We start from the raw sequence: 22,767 nt of genomic DNA, 5'->3' as shown, positions 1-22,767 counted from the left end.
GGTAGTAAGCTTTATTTCACCATCTAGTACTGTTAGATTAAGTGGTAAGATGCTGGGAACATGAACCCCTTTTCTGTTCTCAGATTGAAAGGACTGGTGTGCTGGTGTGCCCAGAATCTGGTCTGTTTTTCCAGCTAATCTAAACTTCAGTTGGCAAGGGAATCATCTAGATACCCTTTATAGCTGTTGGAAACATGCTGTCCCCAGAGGGTGATTCATCCTGTTACCTAGAATGAGAAGAATTTTCCCCTGGAGATGCTTCTCTCTCTCCACCGATTATTGAGGGAGCACAGGCAAATAGCTTACGCTAGATGCTTACTTTTTTGACAGCTTAAGTTAAATCACAGAAATCCCACTCTCAGTACGTAATTGGCATTTGGGGTCAGGAACTTCTTCTTTTTTTTTAATATCTCTGTACAGTATTTAGTATAGAAACATAAATGCTTCTAGACTGACTGGTTTTGCTTCAAGTGCTCTTTGGCAGTGAACTGTTTGGCTTTTTTCTGTTCATGAGGCTGTAAATGTCGTGATACCTATCAAGACTTTAAAACATTCTGCAATGACTTAGTAAGGAAGAGTAAGGGCCCCTGTAAACTCTCAAGTCCTTCTTACCAAATTAAGTTCTTGCTATTCACAGTCTTCAGCTAGAGATTTGTACTGTGTGTTTAAACTGATAAATCCAGAAAATTATCAGAATGAGCCTTTTCTGAATTGTGATCCATTATCTTCTCTTAACTGCTCCTAGAGTCTATCTATAGTCTATCTGCTACACATGGTGGGCCATTAAATTGCTAGCTGGGCAGCATCTCATTAAAAATGAGAGTCCCACTAAGGTTTATTTTTTCATTAATTGAATCTGTAATTCAGATAGATCTGCACCAATGTTAGGCAAAAGAGGAGCAGGAATCTCCTGTGATTTCAGGGGTTATTTGCATTCTGCTTTCTGCAGTGATTATGCACATCATATTTGGTGCTCTGTCTTCAGTGGCAATGTTCATGCCTGATCTGAATAGGAATCTCAAGCATTCTTGCACATCTTACGCCAGCTTTCCATTCCTATGTGTCTGGCACACAATGGCTTTTGTGCAGCATCCTATGATACACAGGAAATTCACTTCTCTGGTTTCCCTGGTTATTTTTTAATGGAACGTGCCAGAACTCTGGCCATTAGCCATCCATTCGAATTACTCTCATAAATGCTCATTATATTCTGTCACGTATGTTTCCCCTCAGTTTCTCAAGCTGCATTTCAGAAATGAGTAGTGCTAGTCACAGTGACTTTGGGCTCTTCCTCCTGCCTTTCTGCAGGCCCTGTAGAGTGTAACTGCCCAAATAACTGCCTCCTTATTTAATGAAGCAGAGGTAATGCCAGGAGGCAGCAACTTTCATTGGAAACTGAACTTCATAACTACCTAAGTGGAGGAGCTGTTGAAGGGATTCCTTTGAGAAAAGTTGGCACTGCTTTCCCCTTGGAATTAATGTCTCCTGCATCCATAGTGACACTGGACTTGCTGACACAAAGAGATGCAGTGTTTGTATCCTGTCTCCCTGGCACCAGCCACCATGAATCTTAAGTAGTTGTCAGACATATGTTATGAAGCATCTTCTGCTTTTCACCAGTGGTTCAATCCTACCAGCTTCTACCATAGATTCACTGCTAAGGTGGTTTTTTTTTTGAAACCTATTCTTTCTAGCATTGGCAAAATCCATACCTTGTGTCTTAAACAGAACTAGATGTTCTTCCCTTGTGCAGCTCTGAAAAGTATTTTACTATCTGAATTAGATTCTTATCATCACACATATGTAACCAAAAATACTAGGTTCACATTCATTGGGACTCTTTTTACACATTAGTGAGACCCAAAAGGACATCACATGCTTCCGAGCTTGAACTCCTTCCTTCCACCTCAGGATGCTCCAGGCATTGTCAGAGGAGAGGTGGTTTATAGAGTCAGGGAGAGAATTCACCATCATTCTTAGAGCTGGATCAGCTTTTGAGCTAGAGTGGACTTCAGACCTCCTGCCTCCTGTCATGAAAATAAACTTCATGTACAAGTTCTTCAGGCATTTAGCTGCAGCTGTCTTTTACGGCACTACTATGGACAGTGCCTTTACAAATGGAACATTTATTGTAGATTGTATAATTTCTACATGGAACAATTGCAAATCAAAGCATTTAGAGTCTAGTTAAAGATCTAAAATTTTTGAGTATGCTCTGGAATATGTAAATCTAAGATGGGGAAAGCTTACATCAGAAGCAAAAATGCACAATTGCAGGATTCAGAAAGGGTTTCCATATTCCACTTGCTGGTTTGATTTCTCAGCAGATAAGGCTGCATGCTGATGTATGAATCAGCCCATCTGGCTCTAGTATTTTTTAAGCTTGCTGCCCCGACTAAACACACTGGCTTCCAAGAATGTTCATGATTAGTAACATATTTAAGTTTAAGCTCCTTTGGTACTATGATTTTTTCTGTATCAAATTCAAACCACTTTTCTGATGTACTTTTCGTTGTTCTTTAGATATTGAAATAACAACAAAATGCCAGGTGGTACCTATATACATAGCTGGGCTAAATACAAAGATGGACCAGATCAGGTACCTCACAATAGTGGTCTGAGAACATCACCTAAAAATAAATGAGGCTATGTCTGTACAGTAGACTGCAGCATGGCTTAGTAATACCTGTATCTTTGAACTAGCTATTTTAGATCCTGGAAGCAGCCTAGTTAGGACAGTGCAGAACTCACTGTACTGCAAAACTCGCTTAAGAAGCAGGAAAAATGCGCCTGCAATGAGCTCAGTGCTACCTTTTCTCAATTCCTTCCAGTAACTGAGCTATTCCAGGTAACACACTGCACTCTGTATTGTAGATATTCTTAAAGACTCAGCCTTGCAAGATGCTGAGTATGTACACTACCTGTTGACCTGATACACATCATATATGTAAACACAGAAGGATGTGTATAATACAATGCGTCTTGCACTGAATTACAACCAAAATCTTAACCGGGGCAGTTGGAATGCTCTGGTGGAATGATTTTCCACTGCAGAATGCACATACAATAAACAATTTGGTGAAGAGGAGTTGGGTTCTACCCAGCTCACCTACCAGAGCTCCCACGCTCTCAGTTCTAGTCTTCTCGTCCTTCCATTCAGAAAAACGCAATCTATTTCACAAATATTTGTGGGATGGAGGAGGGCATATTGTGCCCAACTCTTCCATTCTCTATACAATTCTTGTTGCTACCACCTACGCTTCTCATATCACTAAGTGAGAAACTCATGGCCCAGATCTCACTGAAGTTACAAGGAGTTTTAATTGCCTTAAATAGATGGGTGTGAGGCCTGAGTAGGAAAGAGAAAAAAACATACAAATATGGTAATATTAAGAGATATTCAGGTGGTGTCTTACTGGGCAGATACTGTTTTCCATGCTGTTAGTAAAAGAACAGTTGTTACCGCCCATGTAAAATGTATCTCTGTTGACTGATGCTACACCTCTGCAACTGAAGTCAGAAACATTTCATATCCTGAATTCCAGACTGAAAACAGACTATTATAGCAAAACTCAAGATCAAGAATTTTTATGAGTAACCTGGCAAAGGGCATATCATCCTTCTAAAAGTTGTGCCTGAACCAATCCACATGGTTCAAACACCTCAGTATTTCATGAGAATTTGGGGATGGATCCAGACTTCACATACGACTTGCGAAACTTCAGAACTCTTCACTGTCCAAAAGATCAGATCTCTGCCCTGCCATGAAAGATCTTCAAAGTTCTCAACCCTGACAAGTTGCAAACACAAAAACCCTTTTCCTTTCTGTATATTAATCTGTCCCTCTATTCCCTAAGTCCCCAGGCAGCAGAATCCCCAGAATTTCTTCATGAACTGTGCTGCCAAAACACCCACTACTTATCTTACCCCATAAAAAGATTTGAGACCATTCGTCATACAGCAGGATAAACAATCTCTGAGCTTGTGATTTCCTTTCTCTTATATAATGGTGAAAGGATTAAGGAAGAAGGCCACGGAGAGATTCTCATGCGAAGAATGATATGCAGGTAGCATTTCTTTCTTTCATGATTCTTCTTCCGAAATTCAAATTTGACAGCAGCAAATATTATAGCTACTGCAGGTTGATACATGCTATATTTTGAGACAATAATAAAAAAAAAGGCATCTTATAAAGGTGCCTCCTAAATGCTTAGATGTAGTCTGTGAGATGAAAACAACAGAGTAATAACAGCTGTAATTTTATGAAACACTTGATAAATTCTGGAGGAATCTTGTAAAATCCATCACTCGTGGAAAACAACAGCCTGTAAGTGATTTTGATACTGAATTCTTAGTCTCCTGCACACAGCTGATGGGAGCACTGTGCTTGACACATGAAGGGCACTCCAGCTAGCAGGGATTAAGGAATGGAAGAGGACAATCTCTGTGTAAGTCACTGATTGAGAATGGCTAAATCTTGGCAAAAATGTTCAAATGAAAAAAATCTAAGGCAGCACAAGCATCAGTGAAGTTAGGTATTGAAAGTACAACACTATAATAACTGGGGTTCCCTTCATACAACTCTTTTGTAGCCATCAACAATTAGCATTGGAGGAGTTCAAATGTCTGACCGACATGTCACCTACAAAGTCTAATCTATCAGTGACAGCATAGTGTACCACATGTACCACTGAAAGTCCCTGGAAGTGTCTCCATACAAAACACAGTGCTAAAAAAGTGAGGAAAAAGTAAACTCAGTATGCAGAAAGAGATTTCTATACAATTACTTTTGGAATACAAGAGTGGGAAGATTCAGGAATAATCAACACTAACAAATGAAATGCAAAGCTTGAAAGTCCTCCTGGTTTTATTCTTTGCTCATACAACATTATCCACACTTCTGGAAGCAGCTGAATTGTCTGAAAGAGAATATAAAAAGCTAGACTCCTGAAAATCTTGACCATTTGAAACCATTATCCATGCTTGTCTGAACTGTTCACCCAAAGAATAAAATCTATATATTCTGTAACTGATGCATGGTATTTAACAAGTTCATAACCACCTTAGTAACTGAGTCCTACAAGGATTGTCTTCCTGACACCAAGGAATAGACAGTTGGCACTTAAATAACAGTCCATTGACAGGAATATGAGTTTGGAGCTATAGGTACATCTCAGATTTTAGAAAAAATGGCCACATTCTCAGCATCCTGCCCACTTTGTCACATGTCTGATGTGACATGGAAGAAATTCTGCATGCTCAGCTCCCCGTCAGTGTTCACCTCTGCCCTCCCTTGTTACTCTACCTCAGCATCTGAATCTCTTGAGACCTTTAATCCATGCTGTTGCACTGCCTGCAGGCCCAGTAGCTATGCCTTCACTGCCCACCTCTGCACTTTTCATATAATGAAAAAGAAATTAAAAATAACCTGTGACCCAAGCTCTCGGCAGTCACAGTACGGGAGACTGCGGAAAAGGTATGCCAACATACACAGCAGCTGATAGTAATATCTGGAGAACTACTTACTATTATCTATTGATAAGAACAAATTTCAATTTTTTCCAGTCCGCATTTGGTTCCTGTGGAGGTACCATAGAATTACAGCGCTGTGCTTGTTTATGGTTACTCCACATATACAAACAAGGTGGATATTCATATCTGGAATATGAAAGACTCACAGAACATTACACAGCACCAGAGATTAGTGAGATGCTCTGTTTTTTGTATAGTCCCAACAATGGGTAGCTGTCAGATAGTTCAAATAAATTGTTTATTTGGAAGCAAATTTGATTTGGAAATATAATGATGTAGGCATCCTTGGGAGATGTCTAACTTTTTCCTATTGATGTGCGCTCAGATAATTCAGTTTGTTTTGTGATTTGCCTTTGTTACTAGCTTCATAAGGCATGTTTGCTATCACAGCCAGATTGACGTTATCACTTGTTTCCATTCTCCTTTTTTGACCATAAAAATTCAAATGATGAATCTGTAAATCTGCATCCAAAATGCACTGAAAAAATATGTATCTTCCCACATGGATGACAGAATTAGAACTTCCATTCTTTGGACTGACATGATAGGGTAGGCTGCTCAGAATTTTTCCAAGATAACTTCCAAGAGCTTCAAAGATGCTTCAGAGAGGATTCAGAATGCACCAAAGCTTCACTCAATTTGTTTCCTTGGCTGGGAGAGTGATTGGTAGATTCATATAATAGTTCAACCTTAGAGCAGGAATTAAAATGGAGCAACCTAGAAAGTGTTTTATGACTCCTTCAGAATTTTGCTGGGCAATTTTTTATGCCACTATAAAAGAAAAGACAGGAAATTAAGCTGCAGAAAATATATTAAAATAATGTGAAGAGCTTGACTTTAGCCCTAGAAAGCTAAAAATGACCAACAGCCTTTTGAATGTTTAAACTGAAACTACATCTTTGCCTTGAATCTGTATGAAAGTTCATACTGTCTAGATAAAGTGCTACTAGTTCCTTCAAGCAATGAGTTTCATACACTTTCTACCGTCTGACCGTATTAAAGACTAGCTGTTGCGATTAACTCTGAATTACCTTGGAGTTTTTAGAGCTTAACCTGGTCCTTGAAGTTATTTTAATGTAAAGTTTTTTGTGGCTTAATATCTTTGACACCTGCACCTCTGAGAGGCACATATGGATTTTGTTTAGAGCTTGTGTTTGCAGTTTTTGGATAGTGCACAACTTTTCAATCCAAATTTACTGTCAGCTTCAGTCATTGCTTTAAAAACAACATCGTCGCACTGTTTTTGTTGGTTTTTAAAGGGACCTTCACACATCATCTATGTTTCTTTAAATCATAGATTCATAATAAGTCGGATCGTGATGCATGACTGAGAGAAAAGGCTAAATGCAGATGGGCTGAGGGTTGATCCACAGTCTACTGTTGTCAATCAACAGATTTCTATTAGCTTTGATAGTTTTTGGACTCAGCCTTCTATGAAAACAGATGCAGTTATTGACTGTGATATAGTCCCCTCTCTAGAAATGCTAAGGAGTATGGTAGAAATATGAGACAGAAGATGAAAGAGGAAACTGCCTTTATGCTGTACCACACAGAGTAGGTGTTTGGGCCAGGTTCCAAATCTATTTAGTTCAATGGACTTCAGATCAGACCTTGAGGTGACACATTCATGTAGAGTGGAAACAAAAGTAGAGGGAAGAAATTAAGCAAAGGAATTTTTAATAGGAAACAAATCCATTTGCTCTCTTATGCTGTGCTATAATCCCCCAAGGACCTCCAGCCACAAAGGTTATTTAAAATCATGCTAGAAGATAACCTTGCACTGAAACAGTGTAATAGGTTTTCTCTGCCTGAGGGTCCTGTATTCTCATGAGAGGATGAATCAGGATTTAGTTCTGGTGATGAAGTAGCTCTAGAATATTTGTGTTTTACCCTTCTTGACGTGATAGTGGTAAAAACATGTACCCTTTCAGCAGCTAGTGGTTTTGACCTTGCAGCAGCCAGTCTGCAATAGCAGTTTGTCCCACCACGCGCTGATGGCACTCAGGGCTCAGTTTAGTTGTCCAGCCCTAAAGCGACACTAGGAGCAGGTTCAGAATATAGAATCACAGAATCATAGAATAGTTTGGGTTGGAAGGGACCTTTCAAGGCCATCTAGTCCAACCCCCCTGCAATGAGCAGGGACATCTTCAACTAGATCAGGTTGCTCAGAGCCCCGTCCAACCTGACCTTGAATGTTTCCAGGGATGGGGCATCTACCACCTCTCTGGGCAACCTGTGTCAGTGCTTCATCACCCTCATCGTAAAAAATTTCTTCCTTATATCTGGCCTGAATCTACCCTCTTTTAGTTTAAAACCATTGCCCCTTGTCCTGTCACAACAGGCCCTGCTAAAACGTTTGTCCCCATCTTTCTTATAAGCCCTGTTTAAGTACTGGCAGGCTGCTATAAGGACTCCCTGGAGCCTTCTCTTCTCCAGGCTGAACAACCCCAACTCTCTCAGCCTTTCTTCATAGGAGAGGTGCTCCGGCCCTCTGATCATTTCTGTGGCCTTCTCTGGAGCCGCTCCAACAGGTCCATGTCTTTCCTGTGCTGGGGGCCCCAGAACTGGACGCAGTACTGCAGGTGGGGTCTCACCAGAGCAGAGTAGAGGGGCAGAATCCCCTCCCTTGACCTGCTGGCCACGCTGCTTTTGATGCAGCCCAGGATACGGTTGGCTTTCTGGGCTACGAGCGCACACTGATGGCTCATGTCCAGCTTTTCATCCACCAGTACCTCCAAGTCCTTCTCCGCAGGGCTGCTCTTGATCCCCTCATCCCCCAGCCTTTATTGATACTGGGGGTTGCCCTGACCCAAGTGCAGGACCTTGCACTTGTTGGAAGGACCTTGCACCTTGTTGAACCTCATGAGGTTCACACAGGTCTACTTCTCCAGCTTGTCCAGGTCCCTCTGGATGACATCCCATCCCTCAGGTATGTCAACTGCACTACTCAGCTTGGTGTCATCTGCAAATCTGCTGAGGGTGCACTCAATCCCACTGTCTATATCATTGATGAAGATATTAAACAGCACTGGTCCCAGTATGGACCCCTGAGGGACACCACTTGTCACTGATCTCCATCCAGACATTGAGCCATTGACCACTACCCTGTAGATGCCACCATCCAACCAATTCCTCATCCACTGAACAGTCCACCCATCAAATCGATACCTCTCCAATTTAGAAATAAGGATTTTGTGCAGGACCATGTCAAAGGCCTTACAGAAGTCCAGAGAGACGACATCCATAGCTCTTCCCATCTCCACTGATGTAGTCACTCCATCATAGAAGGCCACTAGGTTGGTCAGGCAGGACTTGCCCTTGGTGAAGCCATGCTGGCTGTCTCAAATCCCCTCCCTGTCCTCCATGTGCCTTAGCATAGCTTCTAGGAGGATCTGTTCCATGATCTTCCCAGGCCCAGAGGTGAGGCTGACAGGTCGGTAGTTCCCAGGGTCCTCCTTCCTACCCTTTTTAAAAATGGGTGCAATGTTTCCCTTTTTCCAGTCACCGGGGACTTCATCTGACTGCCATGACTTTTCAAGTATCATGGACAGTGGCTTGGCAGCTACATCAGCCAGTTCCCACAGGACTCTGGGGTGCATCTCGTCAGGTCCCATAGACTTATGTATGTTCAGGTTCCTCAGGTGGTCACAAACCTGACCCTCTCTTACAGTGGGAGGGGCTTTGGTCTCCCAGTCCCCGTCTTGTGGTCCATCCCCTGGAGAAGCGTGGGAAGAGAGGTTGCCAGTGAAGACTGAGGCAAAGAAGTTGTTGAGTACCTCAGCCTTCTCCTCGTCCCAGTTGTTGCCAGTTTGCCAGTCTTGCTCATCGGGGGGGTACGCTTTCTTTGACCTTCCTTTTCTGGCTGACGTACCTGTAGAAGCCGCCCTTATTATTCTTTGCATCCCTTGCCAAGTTCAGCTCCATCTGCGCCTTGGCCTTCCTGACCCCATCCCTACACAACCGGGCAGCGTCCCTATACTCTTCCCAGGATCCCTGTCCCTGCTTCCACTGCCTGTGCATTTCCTTCTTGCCCTTTAGTTTGACCAGCAGGTCTCGACTCAGCCATGCTGGTCTCTTCCTTCCTTGCCTGATTCCTTACACCTGGGGATCGAGAGCTCTTGCACTCTTTGGAAAGCGTCCTTAAAGATCTGTCAGCTCCGTTCTGCTCCCTTGTCCCTGAGGGCAGTTTCCCAGGGGTCCTATTGACTAACTCCTTGAAGAGCTGGAAGTTTGCTTTCAAGTTTGAATACGTAGTATCTGAGTCGATGGCACTGACAGGTTTCCTGCCTTTCCAAGGCAAATGTATGCAAGAGGCCTCCACAGATACTGAGGAGAGTTTGGTAAATTTCTGGAAAAAACAGAGCATGCATTATCCCAGGTCACCGTGACACTTGTCTTCCACAATGTCCCTTGCTGCCTATAATACAGAGAGTCCCTGTCTTCTCTGTTTTGTTTATCCCCTCTGCATTTGGCCCCTCTCACCAAGTAGCCACAGCGTAGCACACTCATGCTAAGGTGGCCAAAATATGATCACAGAACATCTCTTGGTCTGAAGGCCTTTTTGGGGAGGTGAACCACAGTGGCAGAATGAGGACGTCCAGATTCCCAGCTATATGGTTCTTTGCACTGGCCCTTCTGGTACAAATGGATCAGAAGATAAGCATTAATTGGATCTCTGGGTACAAAGCAAACCTACAGTTATCACTGTACCTTAGTTTCACTGGAACTGCAGGAAAATAGGCAGGTGCTCTGTGTTATATAAAAGCACTGCTATTTGTGCATGAAATGCATTGCATAAACACAGAAGAGTATTATTTATGTGATCTTTTTCCCATATAAACATGAGGATCTTTTTTTAAAGAATATTTTAAAAAATACAGTTTGGTTTGAACACATAGCATCAGGGTTAGTTCAATCAACAGAGTTGTTCCAGATTTATTCAACATAACTATGATCAAAATCTCGCTGACTGTCACTCTCCTAGCAAGCTGCATAATCTCTTTCTGCAGGATGCGTCCCTCACCTCTTTAAGTCTTAGGCTGCTCTGTTTTGAATCTGTAAGGATCAGATTATCAACACATATTTATTCCTCCATTCCAAATATGTGTCTCATACTGAATAGCTGTTTCTTATATATAATAACCATATTCCATTGGTTTATGTGTAGTAGAGGGAAGAGCCTAACATAAAGGATTTCTGCCTGGAGGCAGGCTTCTTTATCTTTTACTTGGAATGTTACTAGCACTTAGATTTTTCCAGGACTGGGAAGAGCTTTGGCTGAACCCCTTGGAACACAGACACCAAGGCAGCAGGGGTCAAAGGACTCATTACCACTTTTTCAGAGCTCTGATTCCTTAGGTGAAAGGAGGCTAGTTCAGATATTGTTCATCAGAGCAGCTCCATGACTGTTCACATGTATACATGCTTATCTAGCTGTCAAAATGGCTGTTCCAGCAACAGGAAGAGGCACATATCATTTTAAAGCTGGAGAGAGGAGTTTAGCCCAGCTCCCCTCGAAAAGCGAGTTTCAAAGTGATTAGATTTACTCACTTTGTGTTTCTCTCCTGTGCATCAGGGTGACAGAGGATTCAAACATGTTCCAACTGGCTGCGCAGTCAAAACTAACTATAAGAGTAAACTGCAGTCACTCACTCTGGGCCTGCTTCAGTAAGATGCCAGACTGTATCTTGCAGTCAGTAGCAGCTGCAAAGGAGCTTCAGATTCTCAAGTATTATACACATGTCCTTGGTGACACAAAGATAAGTAGGCAGCAAACACGCACAACTACAAAGGCGAGTCCAAACCCGCTGGCATCCAATGTGATACTAATGTATCTCTTGCTGTTGCTTTCCCCAGGTAGCAATGACACAGGGTGTTACTAGCATACACCATCGAGAATGAAGCACACCACTTCGTTTGTCAGGACCTTCCTTTTAGTTTAGTTTCTCCTGCATGAGGTGCAAAAGCATTACTTGCTGAAGGGAAGTGTTTTGAACCAAAGCACAGCTCATGTGCTTTGCATTAATTTTCAATATTGCTGCCCCAAAATTGAAATTAAAATGTTACACCTTGTTTACTTAGTCCTAGTCTCCAGACTTAGTCACTGAGGAGTACTTCCTTCCAGAATTCATTCCCTGGCTTCACTGGGACCAATTTGAAAGAAAGGGACTAATCTATATTGTGGTGTAAAAGATGCTGTTCAACACATGCAAGGTGGGACCTTAGGGTTTATTGTTACCCTTAAAGTTTTAAAGATTCTGTACCAGGAATTAAAAAAACCCAAGATCCATGAGTCAGCCCATTGTCATGGGTGTTTGACAAAAAAAGACAAGAACTGTTTTTGCTGCTGCCAGTCCTGGCTCCGCTTTCAGATAAAAGCTGAAAGTTCGAGTGGGAGGCACAGTTCCTACTCTGCATGTGTCTGGCTTAGGATAGAGCTGTTGCTATGAATGGTAGTACTCAGGCTAGCTAATTTGGGGAAATCTTGTCCCATGCACAAACACAAAGTGAATTCCATTGTAAGACAGATGCACAGCTCCTGTGGGTGACAGCCTGTTTCATGTTGAAACCACATTTCAGTGGTGGAGGAAAACACAGCATTTTTTACATTGTGGTTGGCCTTTGGCAACTGCAGCCTGAATTCTGGGAGCAGCTGAAGAAAGCTAGAGAGGTAACAAGGTGCATAACATAAATAAAGCATCCAACATCTTATCTGCAACTCTCTCCTCCCTGCATTTCTTGCTTGCAGCTCCTCGCATGAATTGCAGTCAGTGCAGGTTAGCATTTTATTTTACATTGCTGCCTGGATTTTTTTCAACCCACTTTGTAAATTGTAACTCCACCTGCAGGTTTTTATCCAGAAATGTAATTTTCTGCACATGAATAAGTTATCCCATTACTATTATTCCAGACTACTTCAGTTAGTATTTTGGGGCCTCCTAGAATTAATCCTTCACAGTGGAACCTGAAGCCTCTTGTGTTAGCCTTTAACATCGCTATGAAAAACACCAGTAAAAAGACTCAATAAGCAAGAATCATCCGTGTATCTCTCGACTGACTTATGTGTATGGTACCCTAGAGAATGATTTTGCTTGTAGGGAGAAGATCTGGACTGCATGAAGGAGGAGAATTAACAATATTTTTTTAATAAGGAGACCTAGGGGTATGTGCAACTCCTATCCAAGCAAACAGTTTTCCAAAAACAGATGCCAGGTCATCAAAGTGCTGCCCACTTGTGTTGGACAGTGTGTGTACCTAAGCTGGTTCAGGTTTCATAAAATTTTCAATAAGCAAAACAGGGAGAAGTACTCTCATACTCTAGTCATGTTCCCCTTTGGCATTAGAAATGCCCGTGATCTGCACATTTCCAAGAATGTTTTATTTTGACCTGCATAATTGCTCTTTATGTGTTGCTTCCAAGAATGTTTTATTTTGACCTGCATAATTGCTCTTTATGTGTTGCTTCCAAGAATGTTTTATTTTGACCTGCATAATTGCTCTTATGTGTTGCTTCTGAATAGTTAACCTGCAATTCTTATGCCAATTTTGAATGTCAAGGTAAGTAATATGGCCTCACATGATGTTATGTTACAATTTGGGGTGACCTGATCTCTGTACAGAAGCAGCATGTGAGATGACCAGTTAGCTGGTGTCCAAAGACAGTTGCCTGCACCAGGATACAGGCTAGAGAGCTTTGAAGTACCTGTTGCAACTAAACTGACTCTCCCAGTTGTGTTCAGTAAGTAGCAAAACTCGCTGGGAATGCAAGTGAATATGCAGGAGAGATGTCAATGCAAACAGTTGTCCCAGAATTATAGTGGAATTCAATTGCTTGTCTAGTGAATAGGGTTCTAAAACAAATCCTCAGTCTCTTGGTCTGTACATGCTTATGCTCTGTGTTGATTCAGAAAACAAGTTTCATAAAATCCTCTCTGGATTCAAATTCATAATCTATCATCTGTCTACTTACAAAAGACCAGAGAGACTATCTGCAGAACAGTTCCCAGTATGGTAAGTTTCTTAAGGCATTTAGACCTCATGATTAATTTCATATTGTTTAGCACTTGATTGTTTTTATAAGGGTGGTTAATAAAACAGACAAACTGCAAAAACCAAGCCAGGCTGAGCGCCTAGCATTTCTGCTTGATGTTAAAAGCACATCTTTTTCAGTAAATGACACTAGGTGATACCGAATGTTGCAGTTTAAAAATAGTTTCTAAGTCAGCAAGCCAAGAGTCTGTAGGATTTTTAAAAAATGATCCTTGCCAGATGTTCTGATACTAAAATAAGCAATAGTGAGAGTGTTAAGTTAAGTACTAACAAGAATGGCCAGAATATTGTACAAGAAAGTATCTCGTAGAGATGCAATAAAAACCCACAGACCCTTACTGAGGTGCTGTGCAGGGTCCTAACAGACCCTGCTGGGAGATACGCAGCAGCACGAACTTTGCCTGAACACCTTCTTCGTCCAATCTGTACAGTCTCCATTTCGGGAGTACACTCGCTTACCACTTCAACCTATTACTGGTTGCAGATCAGTAAAACTTGGCACGAGGACTTTCAGAAAGCCAAGATGCTTGGTCTCATTGTCCACAGTGGCGAAGGCCACCCAAAAGGAACTGATCTTGTCTTGAAGGTCAGATGTCACATCATAAATACCTCACTGGTTATCATGCCATGACTGTACTGAGTCTGAGGTGGTTTTGCCAGTTTGTTAGTGTCCTAAAATTGTTTGTTAGCAATTGTACCCGTACCTCCTGACTTTATCCAGAAGAATCCAAAGTGAAAACTTAATTGACTGTAGTAAGGCCTGGATCCTAAAGCCCTTCCTCAAGTAAGTCACCCTACAGTATCATTTCCCAGAAGGCTAGTTTGCTCACAGCCAGTTACTGCTTTTCAGTCTCCGCACATAAATACTTTTACAGAAGTTACCACTGTTTCAAACACCAGGAACTGCCTGTGGAATTTGTCTAAGCCATTCAAGGGATTAGTTGCAGATAACTGAGGCTCTTCTGCTCCATATCCAAGTAAGGGTAAAGCATCTCAGGACCAAGCTTTTATAACAATCCCAGAAGGAATAGTGGTAAACAGAAAAAGCTAAAAGATGGTGTTCCCAAAACTGACTGTGGTCCATGTGACACAGCACCTGTTTCTCCCAGGAGACTGGAAAGCTCCAGAAGTCAGGAAGCCCTGGTCTCTGTACGTAGTATGGCTGCCCCCAAACCTTGGCCCTTGGAAACCCCAAGTCATGGGCAGACCATCAGGAATGCAGGCAGGTTTCCATGAAAAATCTGTGATTGGGTAGATTCTACTAAACCAGAAAATTTCCATAAAATATCTGTGGTTTATCAAATTCATATCTAACTCTGTTTTGTCAGACTATCAGGAAAGCATTAGTGCTGCACTTCACACTAAGTTAGCATCCCTTCATGGTAACTTTTTGCCATACTGTCTCTTCACACGCCCTGTCAAATGGACTACAGTTCATGGAGTGAACTAACTACATGCAGTTCTAGTTCATAGTGAACTTTTGTATCAGGCTGTACTACAGATCTGAATTGATACAAAGCTTGTTTGTATAGATCAACAGTTCTTCCTAGTACAAGCATCTCAAACATAGTTCGAGCAAGCACCTAGGCTGAATCCTGCAGGAGACCTTCCTGTCAGCTTCATTGAGGCTAGGATTTAGCTTGCGTGTATGGTACGCTAGTGAAAAACAGCCTAGGTAGACAACAGAAGCCGGACAGAATCCCATGTTCAGAAGAGAGGAATGCTTGGATATAAGAATTCAAGCATAGCCACCATAGTCTCCAGTTGCTTTTAAAAAAATAATTGTTTTGAAGCTAATCCATTTTTGATACAGTAGTATTCTGTTGCCTGTTTGTAAAACCTGAAAGATTTCTTCAGCCAGGTTCAACCTTTAAAGCTACTTACAGGATAAGTTCAAATCCATATCAAGTCACATGAAGCCTAGGTTGCACATCTTAGCCCCCTGCCATTACCTGATGCTAATGTTGGTGATAAATCAGTGCTATCCATATTGCTAACTCATGGTCTTGTCTTGATCGCGCTAAAATTGCAGGCAAATGTAAGCATGGCCTGTCAACTTCTATACTGAAGTCTGAGCCCTTAGAGAATAAATGCCAACCACAGAAACAAAGACACTTCCTTTTCGATTGATGCTATAACATCTTTACCCTATATGTTTTATATTGCTTCCACTGACATGCTATGAATGCCAGAAAGAAAAGCTCAGACTGAACCCAGTTAATTAAAAGGATTCACACAGATGGTTTGCCTGGTACTTTACAGAGGCAGCTAATTAAAGCAATGTTAGTCAGCACCATTAAAATGCCAGATAAAGCTTTGGGAACAATCCTGATTAGGGAGCAAGGTTTACAAATAGAGCTTTGAGCAATGTAATTAATCTAATTCTAACATATCTTAACTAAGGCACAGAATAATGCATGCTGATATCAATATTAATGCCAAGCTTTTGCAAAGTTCAAACCTGGCACTTATTAAAACAATCCACAATGACTCTAATTTCACATTCTACAGGAGAATATGATATCATGAGGGAGTCTGAACTCCTCTAATTAGCCATGATTTAAAGAGCACTAGAAAAGAAACCAAGGCAAGTCCTAGCTGTAGAAAGTCACACATTAGCAAAGACAGAGAGAGAGAAACTGCACCAGACAGAAGTTATATTTAGACATGCAATATAAACAAAGCTTCCTTGCAGTTTTAGACAGATGCTGTGTTTGGAGAGGATCAGTCGCGGTCTCCAATATGCTGTTTCTGATACATGACTGTATGTATTTTTTTGCAATAACAGTAATGTCGTCTTGATCTGAAAACTTCTTCTAAACCTTATTTTATGCAACCAAATAGGCCTATTCACTTAGTGTGCTAAAAGATAATCATATGCATAGGTATGTGCAGCATAGGACCTAAACCATGGTCTTATTCCCTGTAATTGAAAGTGACTTTTCTTGTAATTATTTCATCAAATAAGCCTTCAAAATAGCAGTAGAATTTCATCCCGTATTCCAAAGACAGGCAGATGTACATGTGTTTTGGGCTGCATGTTATGGTTTAGCTGTTACAGGCCTAACTTCTATGATCAACTTAAAAGAAATATAGATGGAAACAACTACCTACTGCAACTCTCCACTGTCATTTTCCAAGCAATAAAAGTTTCACCATCCTCCTTCCCTTATTTAGAAGCCACAGTTTAAAGGCATTTGGTGATTTCATAGTGATCTGAACAATGTGGCACATACCAAGGTACGTCTGCAGTAAAATTTACTCTCTTCATCCAATACTCTGAAGAGTCACGATGAGTCATTCAAGTATTGGTCTTTGCAAATGTCAGACCACAAGCCAAACACTGCTTTTGGACAGGCGTCCCACATGGGCACAGCAATGTCCTGCAGAGTCTGCATGAACAGGGCCTCATATCCAGACAAGAACCATCTGTATTCTCCTTTCATTTCTCCTTTCATTTTCATTTCTTTCCAGTTCTCCTGCTCTTCCAGTTGCCTAAGGGGCAAGGGGATAACTAAGGGTTTGGCAATCTCTCTTTCTGCTTTCCATGGGAAGACTCTTGGAAAGCCCAAGAAACTATGGTGACATAAGTTTAGGGAGGTAGCACAGTCCTGAGAAGTGCCTCTTTATTCATGTTTTCCAGTATTTGTGCCTAATGGGACAGTAGCTGAATTTGTCACTTGAATTTTTTGCTGATGACTTTCAAAGGATGTGTCTTAATTAAAGCATACATGTTGCCATTCCAGAATGTGTAGTACTAGCAAACCATACAGAAAGTGCCAAAAGCACTGCATTTCTATGCCAAGCACAGGTGTTGTGAAAGCTCTCTACTATTTATAAGATTTTGGAAAGGTATCATTGGACACCCTTGATTGCACTGAAATAATGATGTATTTGGTGCTTCAGAGGAGGAAGTGCAAATACCATGTCTGTCTCTCGAAGAGAAATGAAATGTCAGGCAAGGAACCCTACATGCCTAACTTCTCCTGCCATTCTTCTGCAGAATGTTCTTTGCTGACCCACTAGGCTCTCAAATACTGCAGTATATGTATGTTCCACAGGCAGATTTTACATTTACCATTCAAAACATTATTAATATTTGATGGACCAATGTAACTAAATGCATACTTTTATGGAAAACTCTAAATGTCAGCGTTTAATGCCAGTGCATGCCAGCAGAAAAGTGCTCTTTCACTTGAGCCCCCCGTGGAAAAATGTGCATTCTGTGGTGGCACAGTTTCACAAAAAAACCTCCCCAGGTTTATCTGATAGATAATGAAAGGGGCTACAGCAAAACCTGAATTTTCAGGTCAGGTTTCTTTTACATGAAAGCCCAAACCCACTGAATGAAATTTCAGCTGCATTCCTAGAAATTTGCAGTGATTCGGGCTCCAGAGAACAAACGCTCCACTGTTACTTCCATAGAGCTCTTGTTCAAAATGCCTCTTCCCATGCTGAGATGCTAAATTCATGTGAATGTAAATGTATAGTGCCAGATTCACTGCCCAATAGGTATCAAGTGACTTCCATTTCCTAGGTAAAGTATAATCCCTTTGCACAGTTTGTCAACTGTTAATAGTTAAACAATCTAGGGGATGTTTTAACATAAGGTATGGATAGCTTTATGTCGTAGAAGGAAATTTAACCCATGTGGTGCAGAACTCGATATGATCTTGAGTTGGAACAGGAGGTGTCAGGGTTGAATTGACACTGCCATCTTGTGCACTTTGTCATATGCACGGAGTTCTGCAAGCAAAATGCACTCGTTTGCACATCTGACATTAAGATGCATGTAAGAGAAAAATCAGCTTTTGGGTGGCTTTTGAAGTCTGCCTTTGACAAGTTTTGCCCATTTTGAAAACAACAGGAGCAACAAACTGTGAAGGCCGCTAGCAACAAACACTTACATAGTACATAGTTTTCTCCTGACACAGTTCCATCATCAGTGTCACTGCTCCTCTACCAGAATGTTTGTGCCTGTGGATGGCATGGAAGCGGCATCATGCATGCCCTATGGCATAACCTGCTAACCTGCAACTAAGTCTTCTATGGGCTACAACACTACAAATCATTAATAAAATGATACCAGTACTAAGAAGGGGGAAACCATGCTAGACCAGTGCTATTGATAGTGGGATTCTGTGTGTATACAGGACCTAATGCCCTCTACATTAAAGCATGAGAAGTCATGTAAATATAACAAGTGGGCACGTAACTGCACCTACCTATCCTAATACCAAATGCTACAGCAGACAGAGCAAGAGAAAATACAGCACCATGAGACATGGCCATCAGTGCTGGCATTGCAGTTGATCATCAACATCCTAAGATTAACTGGGACAGTCAACTCAAAGTGTGAATTATTAAAGTTCAGCAAAATAGCAGCATGAGAATATCACTTATACTTTGTAGCATAACAAAACCTGTCCTTTTATTATAATAAAGAGAAATGAGGGAGAAGGGAAGCTTCTCCTCCCCTGTATTTGTGATATTGCGAGTTGTCAAGAACATTTGCATGAAGTGTTCCTTTCCCATTGCTTCCAGAAGACTCCCTTTTCTCAGTAAGCAGCAAAATCACCGGGAAATCCTGTGAATACAATGGCACCACCTATCATCATGGTGAAATGTTTGTGGCAGAGGGGCTTTTCCAAAACAGGCAAGCAAACCAGTGTGCCCAGTGCAGCTGCTCAGTAAGTAACATGATTTGACAGAGCCCTGCTCTGTCAGTGCTTCATTTCTCCTTTCCAGAAGACATGACACTGAAATATAAGCAATACATAGCAAAGGCTGGGAATTGAGAATTAATGCTGAAACTCATGAGAGTGCTCAGAGCCCGTCTGCAGCGCCTGGTAAATGCCAGGCTACCTCTTACTCAAACACAGTGGACAAAGCTTACCCTGTCAAGCATCTGCTGTAAGTGAGCTTACAGTGTAGAGGCAGCAGGTAAAATATTGCTACTTGGCATATATAGAATATTTCATTTCAACCTGACTGGAAAATGTAGCACTAAGCCACTGACTGAAACTGAATTCATTTGGACTGAGCTGATAAGTAAAGAGCCCCACAGGCTGGGAGTGGACAGCTCTGTAAACTGGCACTGGGCCACAGAGATGTCACCAATTCAAATCCAGTATATTTGAGCAGTCACCCAGTGACTCTTCAGAGCCAGTGTCTGAATCGAAACATCCCTCTCAATCCAGCCAGCTCTTCAGTATCAAGTATTGGCAACTCTAGACATCCTCTGATCAAATCATCATCATATTCTACATGAACTACAAATTTAACAGGCCAAGTGCTGAACAGACTTTATGACTTCTAGTTACTGCTAAGCTATTCCTCCAGTTCAATGATAAGACGCAACGGAGGGGGGTGTGTGTGCAGAAATTTACACTGCGTGATTTTAGTACCGATTTCAGGTACCTTTTCAGCCTACAATAACTGCAGTTCTTCTCCCCACACACTTCTACCTCTTCCCTTTTCCCCATTTTTTTAAAGAAAGGGACCTTCATCTGTGTGACAACAAATTTTAAAAAAGCTATTCAGACTTTTCATTGGTCTAATATTCTGCTTTTGCATACTAGAGTGGCATTTGTGTAAACACACATACTAGATTTAAGCATGTCCATAAAAAATGCATGTACAGTACCAGACGAATTGATGACTCCTTCTAAATTCTCCTTGTGTTTTACTGGCAGGAAGGAAATGTGTACTGTGGGTTGAAGACTTGTCCCAAATTAACTTGCTCTTTCCCAGTTTCTGTTCCGGAGTCCTGCTGTCCAGTTTGCAGAGGTAAGTTTGAGTACAACCACAGAAGGACAGGCTCTGAATTTACTCCTTCCCCTGTCAGAGCCCTGTCTGTGCACCAGCACTGTCACTCAGCTACCTGCAAGTTTCCCATGTACTTACAATCCAATGCACGTTGGGAAATTAAACCTCAAATTCCAGCTGGGTAACATTGCTAGCTTTGTTTTTGTAAATTGAAACAAGGAGAGAATGCACTGATCATAAAGTTGCATCCCCAGAGTGAGGTAAATCAAGGCTTCAAATGATGTATTGAAATAGCTGCCATTGTTCTGGGTAGAAAAGCTTTGCAATAAAAGACAAGTTTCTATCTGACAGGTTACCAGACCTGCTCAAGTTATGCAAGACACAAGAATTTCAATTCAGAGGGTAAGGCAAATTACTCCAGTTTAAATTAGGTGTCAATCTATACTCAGGTGACTTTAGTATTTTACTAGCAATTGCATTTTAGATCTTGTACACATAGGGGACTTGATTCTAGGGGCCTTCCCAGCCTTTCTGAATGTCTAAACCTAAATGTCTGCCTAAAAACCCGTCTAAATGTCTGTGAATTTTTGAATGTATTTTATCTCACTATTAGTATTGTGGCATTTGAGTCACCACTTCTAGGGTATCTAAGCACCTATGGCCAGTTCTCAAAGGTGCAGATAAGCACCTAAAGCTACCTATGGTTTTCAGAAGTGACACTATTGGTATCACTGATGCCAGGCTGCTTTGAAAAACTCTCCTGCTTGCACCTTTGTGCACCTATATCCTTTTGAGATTCTGCTTGTTTGAACTCAGTACTATTGCATGGTAAAAATAAGGAGTATTATACTGTCGGTTGTATAATTTTGCCTGTGGTGCTAGAGCTGTGAAACACAAACTAGCATAGTCCCACAGTCCCTGACCTAAGGAGTTTACTGAGTACACACGCTGGACCAAAAGCTCTGAGCGGTGAAGGGGCCGAGCCAAAAAAGAGGGTACTTCAGAGTGCATCAGTGCTTAATACTGCAGCATGATGCAGAGGTAGTACAGCACGCTTTGAAGGAACAAGTTCCTGGATAGAAGCTGTGTAGTCATGTCAGTGCAGCAAGCTGTCTAAGCTACTTAACCTGCAGAGATGCAGTGGTAATGAACTTAAGTGTGGCACCATGTAGGACCTGAACTAATCACTCGGCAGGGCAATGCTGTGTGCTGCACAGATACATCAGCTCAGTCAGAGCAAGGATGAGGATCTCTATGCATGGAGATTGTTCCTCATTCTCTGCTGCTTTGCCATGTTACTCCACAGTATCTTTACAAATCTTGAAACATTTTGCCAGGCAAACTGCTTATAAAGCTTTCTGATCTCAAGCAGGCAAGGTGATAGTCCTGGCTTCCCAGGGTGAAATTTAGTGATATACTGTTTTAAATGTAATACATTGACAGTTAATTAAAGTAAATCCTTGCTAATCATCTGATTTCTGGTATCTGTTCCCTGATAGTTATTTGATCTGTATTTGAAACAACGTCTTCCAGTTACAAAAATCAAACTGACTTTCAAAGTACGAAGTATCAGACATAGGTATGCTGTAAACTAGCCTGAAGCTGGAGAAATCAGTTACTTCAGCCAGAGAGTGTCACTAATGAGAAGTAAGTTCATTAGAATTTCCATATGAGAGGTGCGATTAAATTGGATTATGCAGTAGAGACAACCCAGTGTCTCCACTGACGCAGGGTTTTTTTAATGTATTCCACTGTCTATTACTCGTATTTTAAAATGTTAAAATGATAATTTATCTTGTAATCAACTTTGTCCTTTTCCATATGGCATAAGCTGTTTTATTTCCCCTCTGTGATTCTTAATGAAATGCAAACCCGAACAAAATGTTTGCATCAAGATCTAGCACAGCTCACGGGGAGGAAACTGTGAGTCAGTTTCTGCTCCCTGCATGGCCAAATATATTAACATAATATATTAAAATTTGCTGATTTTCCTATTTATTCCTCTACTACTGACAAGAGAAGGCTCCAAGCACTGTGGTTCAGATGCTGATTTATGTCAGGATCCAACGTCCCTTTAGGTTAAGGGGAAAGTTCTCATAAACTGCATAGAGGATGAAATGCTAATACACAGTATGGACTAATGTGGTGATCCATGATGGATCTGATTGAGTTAAATCTGGATGAGTTAACTCCAGAAGTGGGGGCATACCTGCGTCAGCACCATGGCTCTCCCAAGACCAGTTTCACACACTACTACTGCTGCAGCAGCTAACCTGCTTCGAGGACCCAAGCCCATGATCCGTGCCATTAATGTAAGGCTCCTGATGTGGTGGTACTGCTCTGCATTCCAGTGCAGTGCTTGGCACATCTAGAGCTAGGCTTTGAGCCACTAGCAAAGCAGTTTTATCTGTACCTGTA

General features: G+C 41.6%; 1 protein-coding gene across 3 annotated transcripts in view; it reads left to right on the top strand.

Annotated features, from left to right (window-relative positions):
- The window catches only part of CHRDL1 (chordin like 1), a 48,076-nt gene that overhangs the window by 11,064 nt on the left and 14,245 nt on the right, over positions 1-22,767 (top strand). For 2 of the 3 annotated variants that reach the window (XM_075512830.1, XM_075512832.1), the window contains 2 exons: positions 19,126-19,271; positions 20,277-20,370. In XM_075512830.1, coding sequence (XP_075368945.1) covers positions 19,126-19,271; positions 20,277-20,370 — 240 coding nt within the window. The remainder of the gene's footprint in view (positions 1-19,125; positions 19,272-20,276; positions 20,371-22,767) is intronic. The other variant, XM_075512833.1, reaches the window with a different exon arrangement.

The sequence above is a fragment of the Mycteria americana genome, chromosome 10 (assembly GCF_035582795.1).
Source record: "Mycteria americana isolate JAX WOST 10 ecotype Jacksonville Zoo and Gardens chromosome 10, USCA_MyAme_1.0, whole genome shotgun sequence".
NCBI lineage: Eukaryota > Metazoa > Chordata > Aves > Ciconiiformes > Ciconiidae > Mycteria > Mycteria americana.
This window is presented reverse-complemented; position numbering and strand designations above follow the sequence as displayed.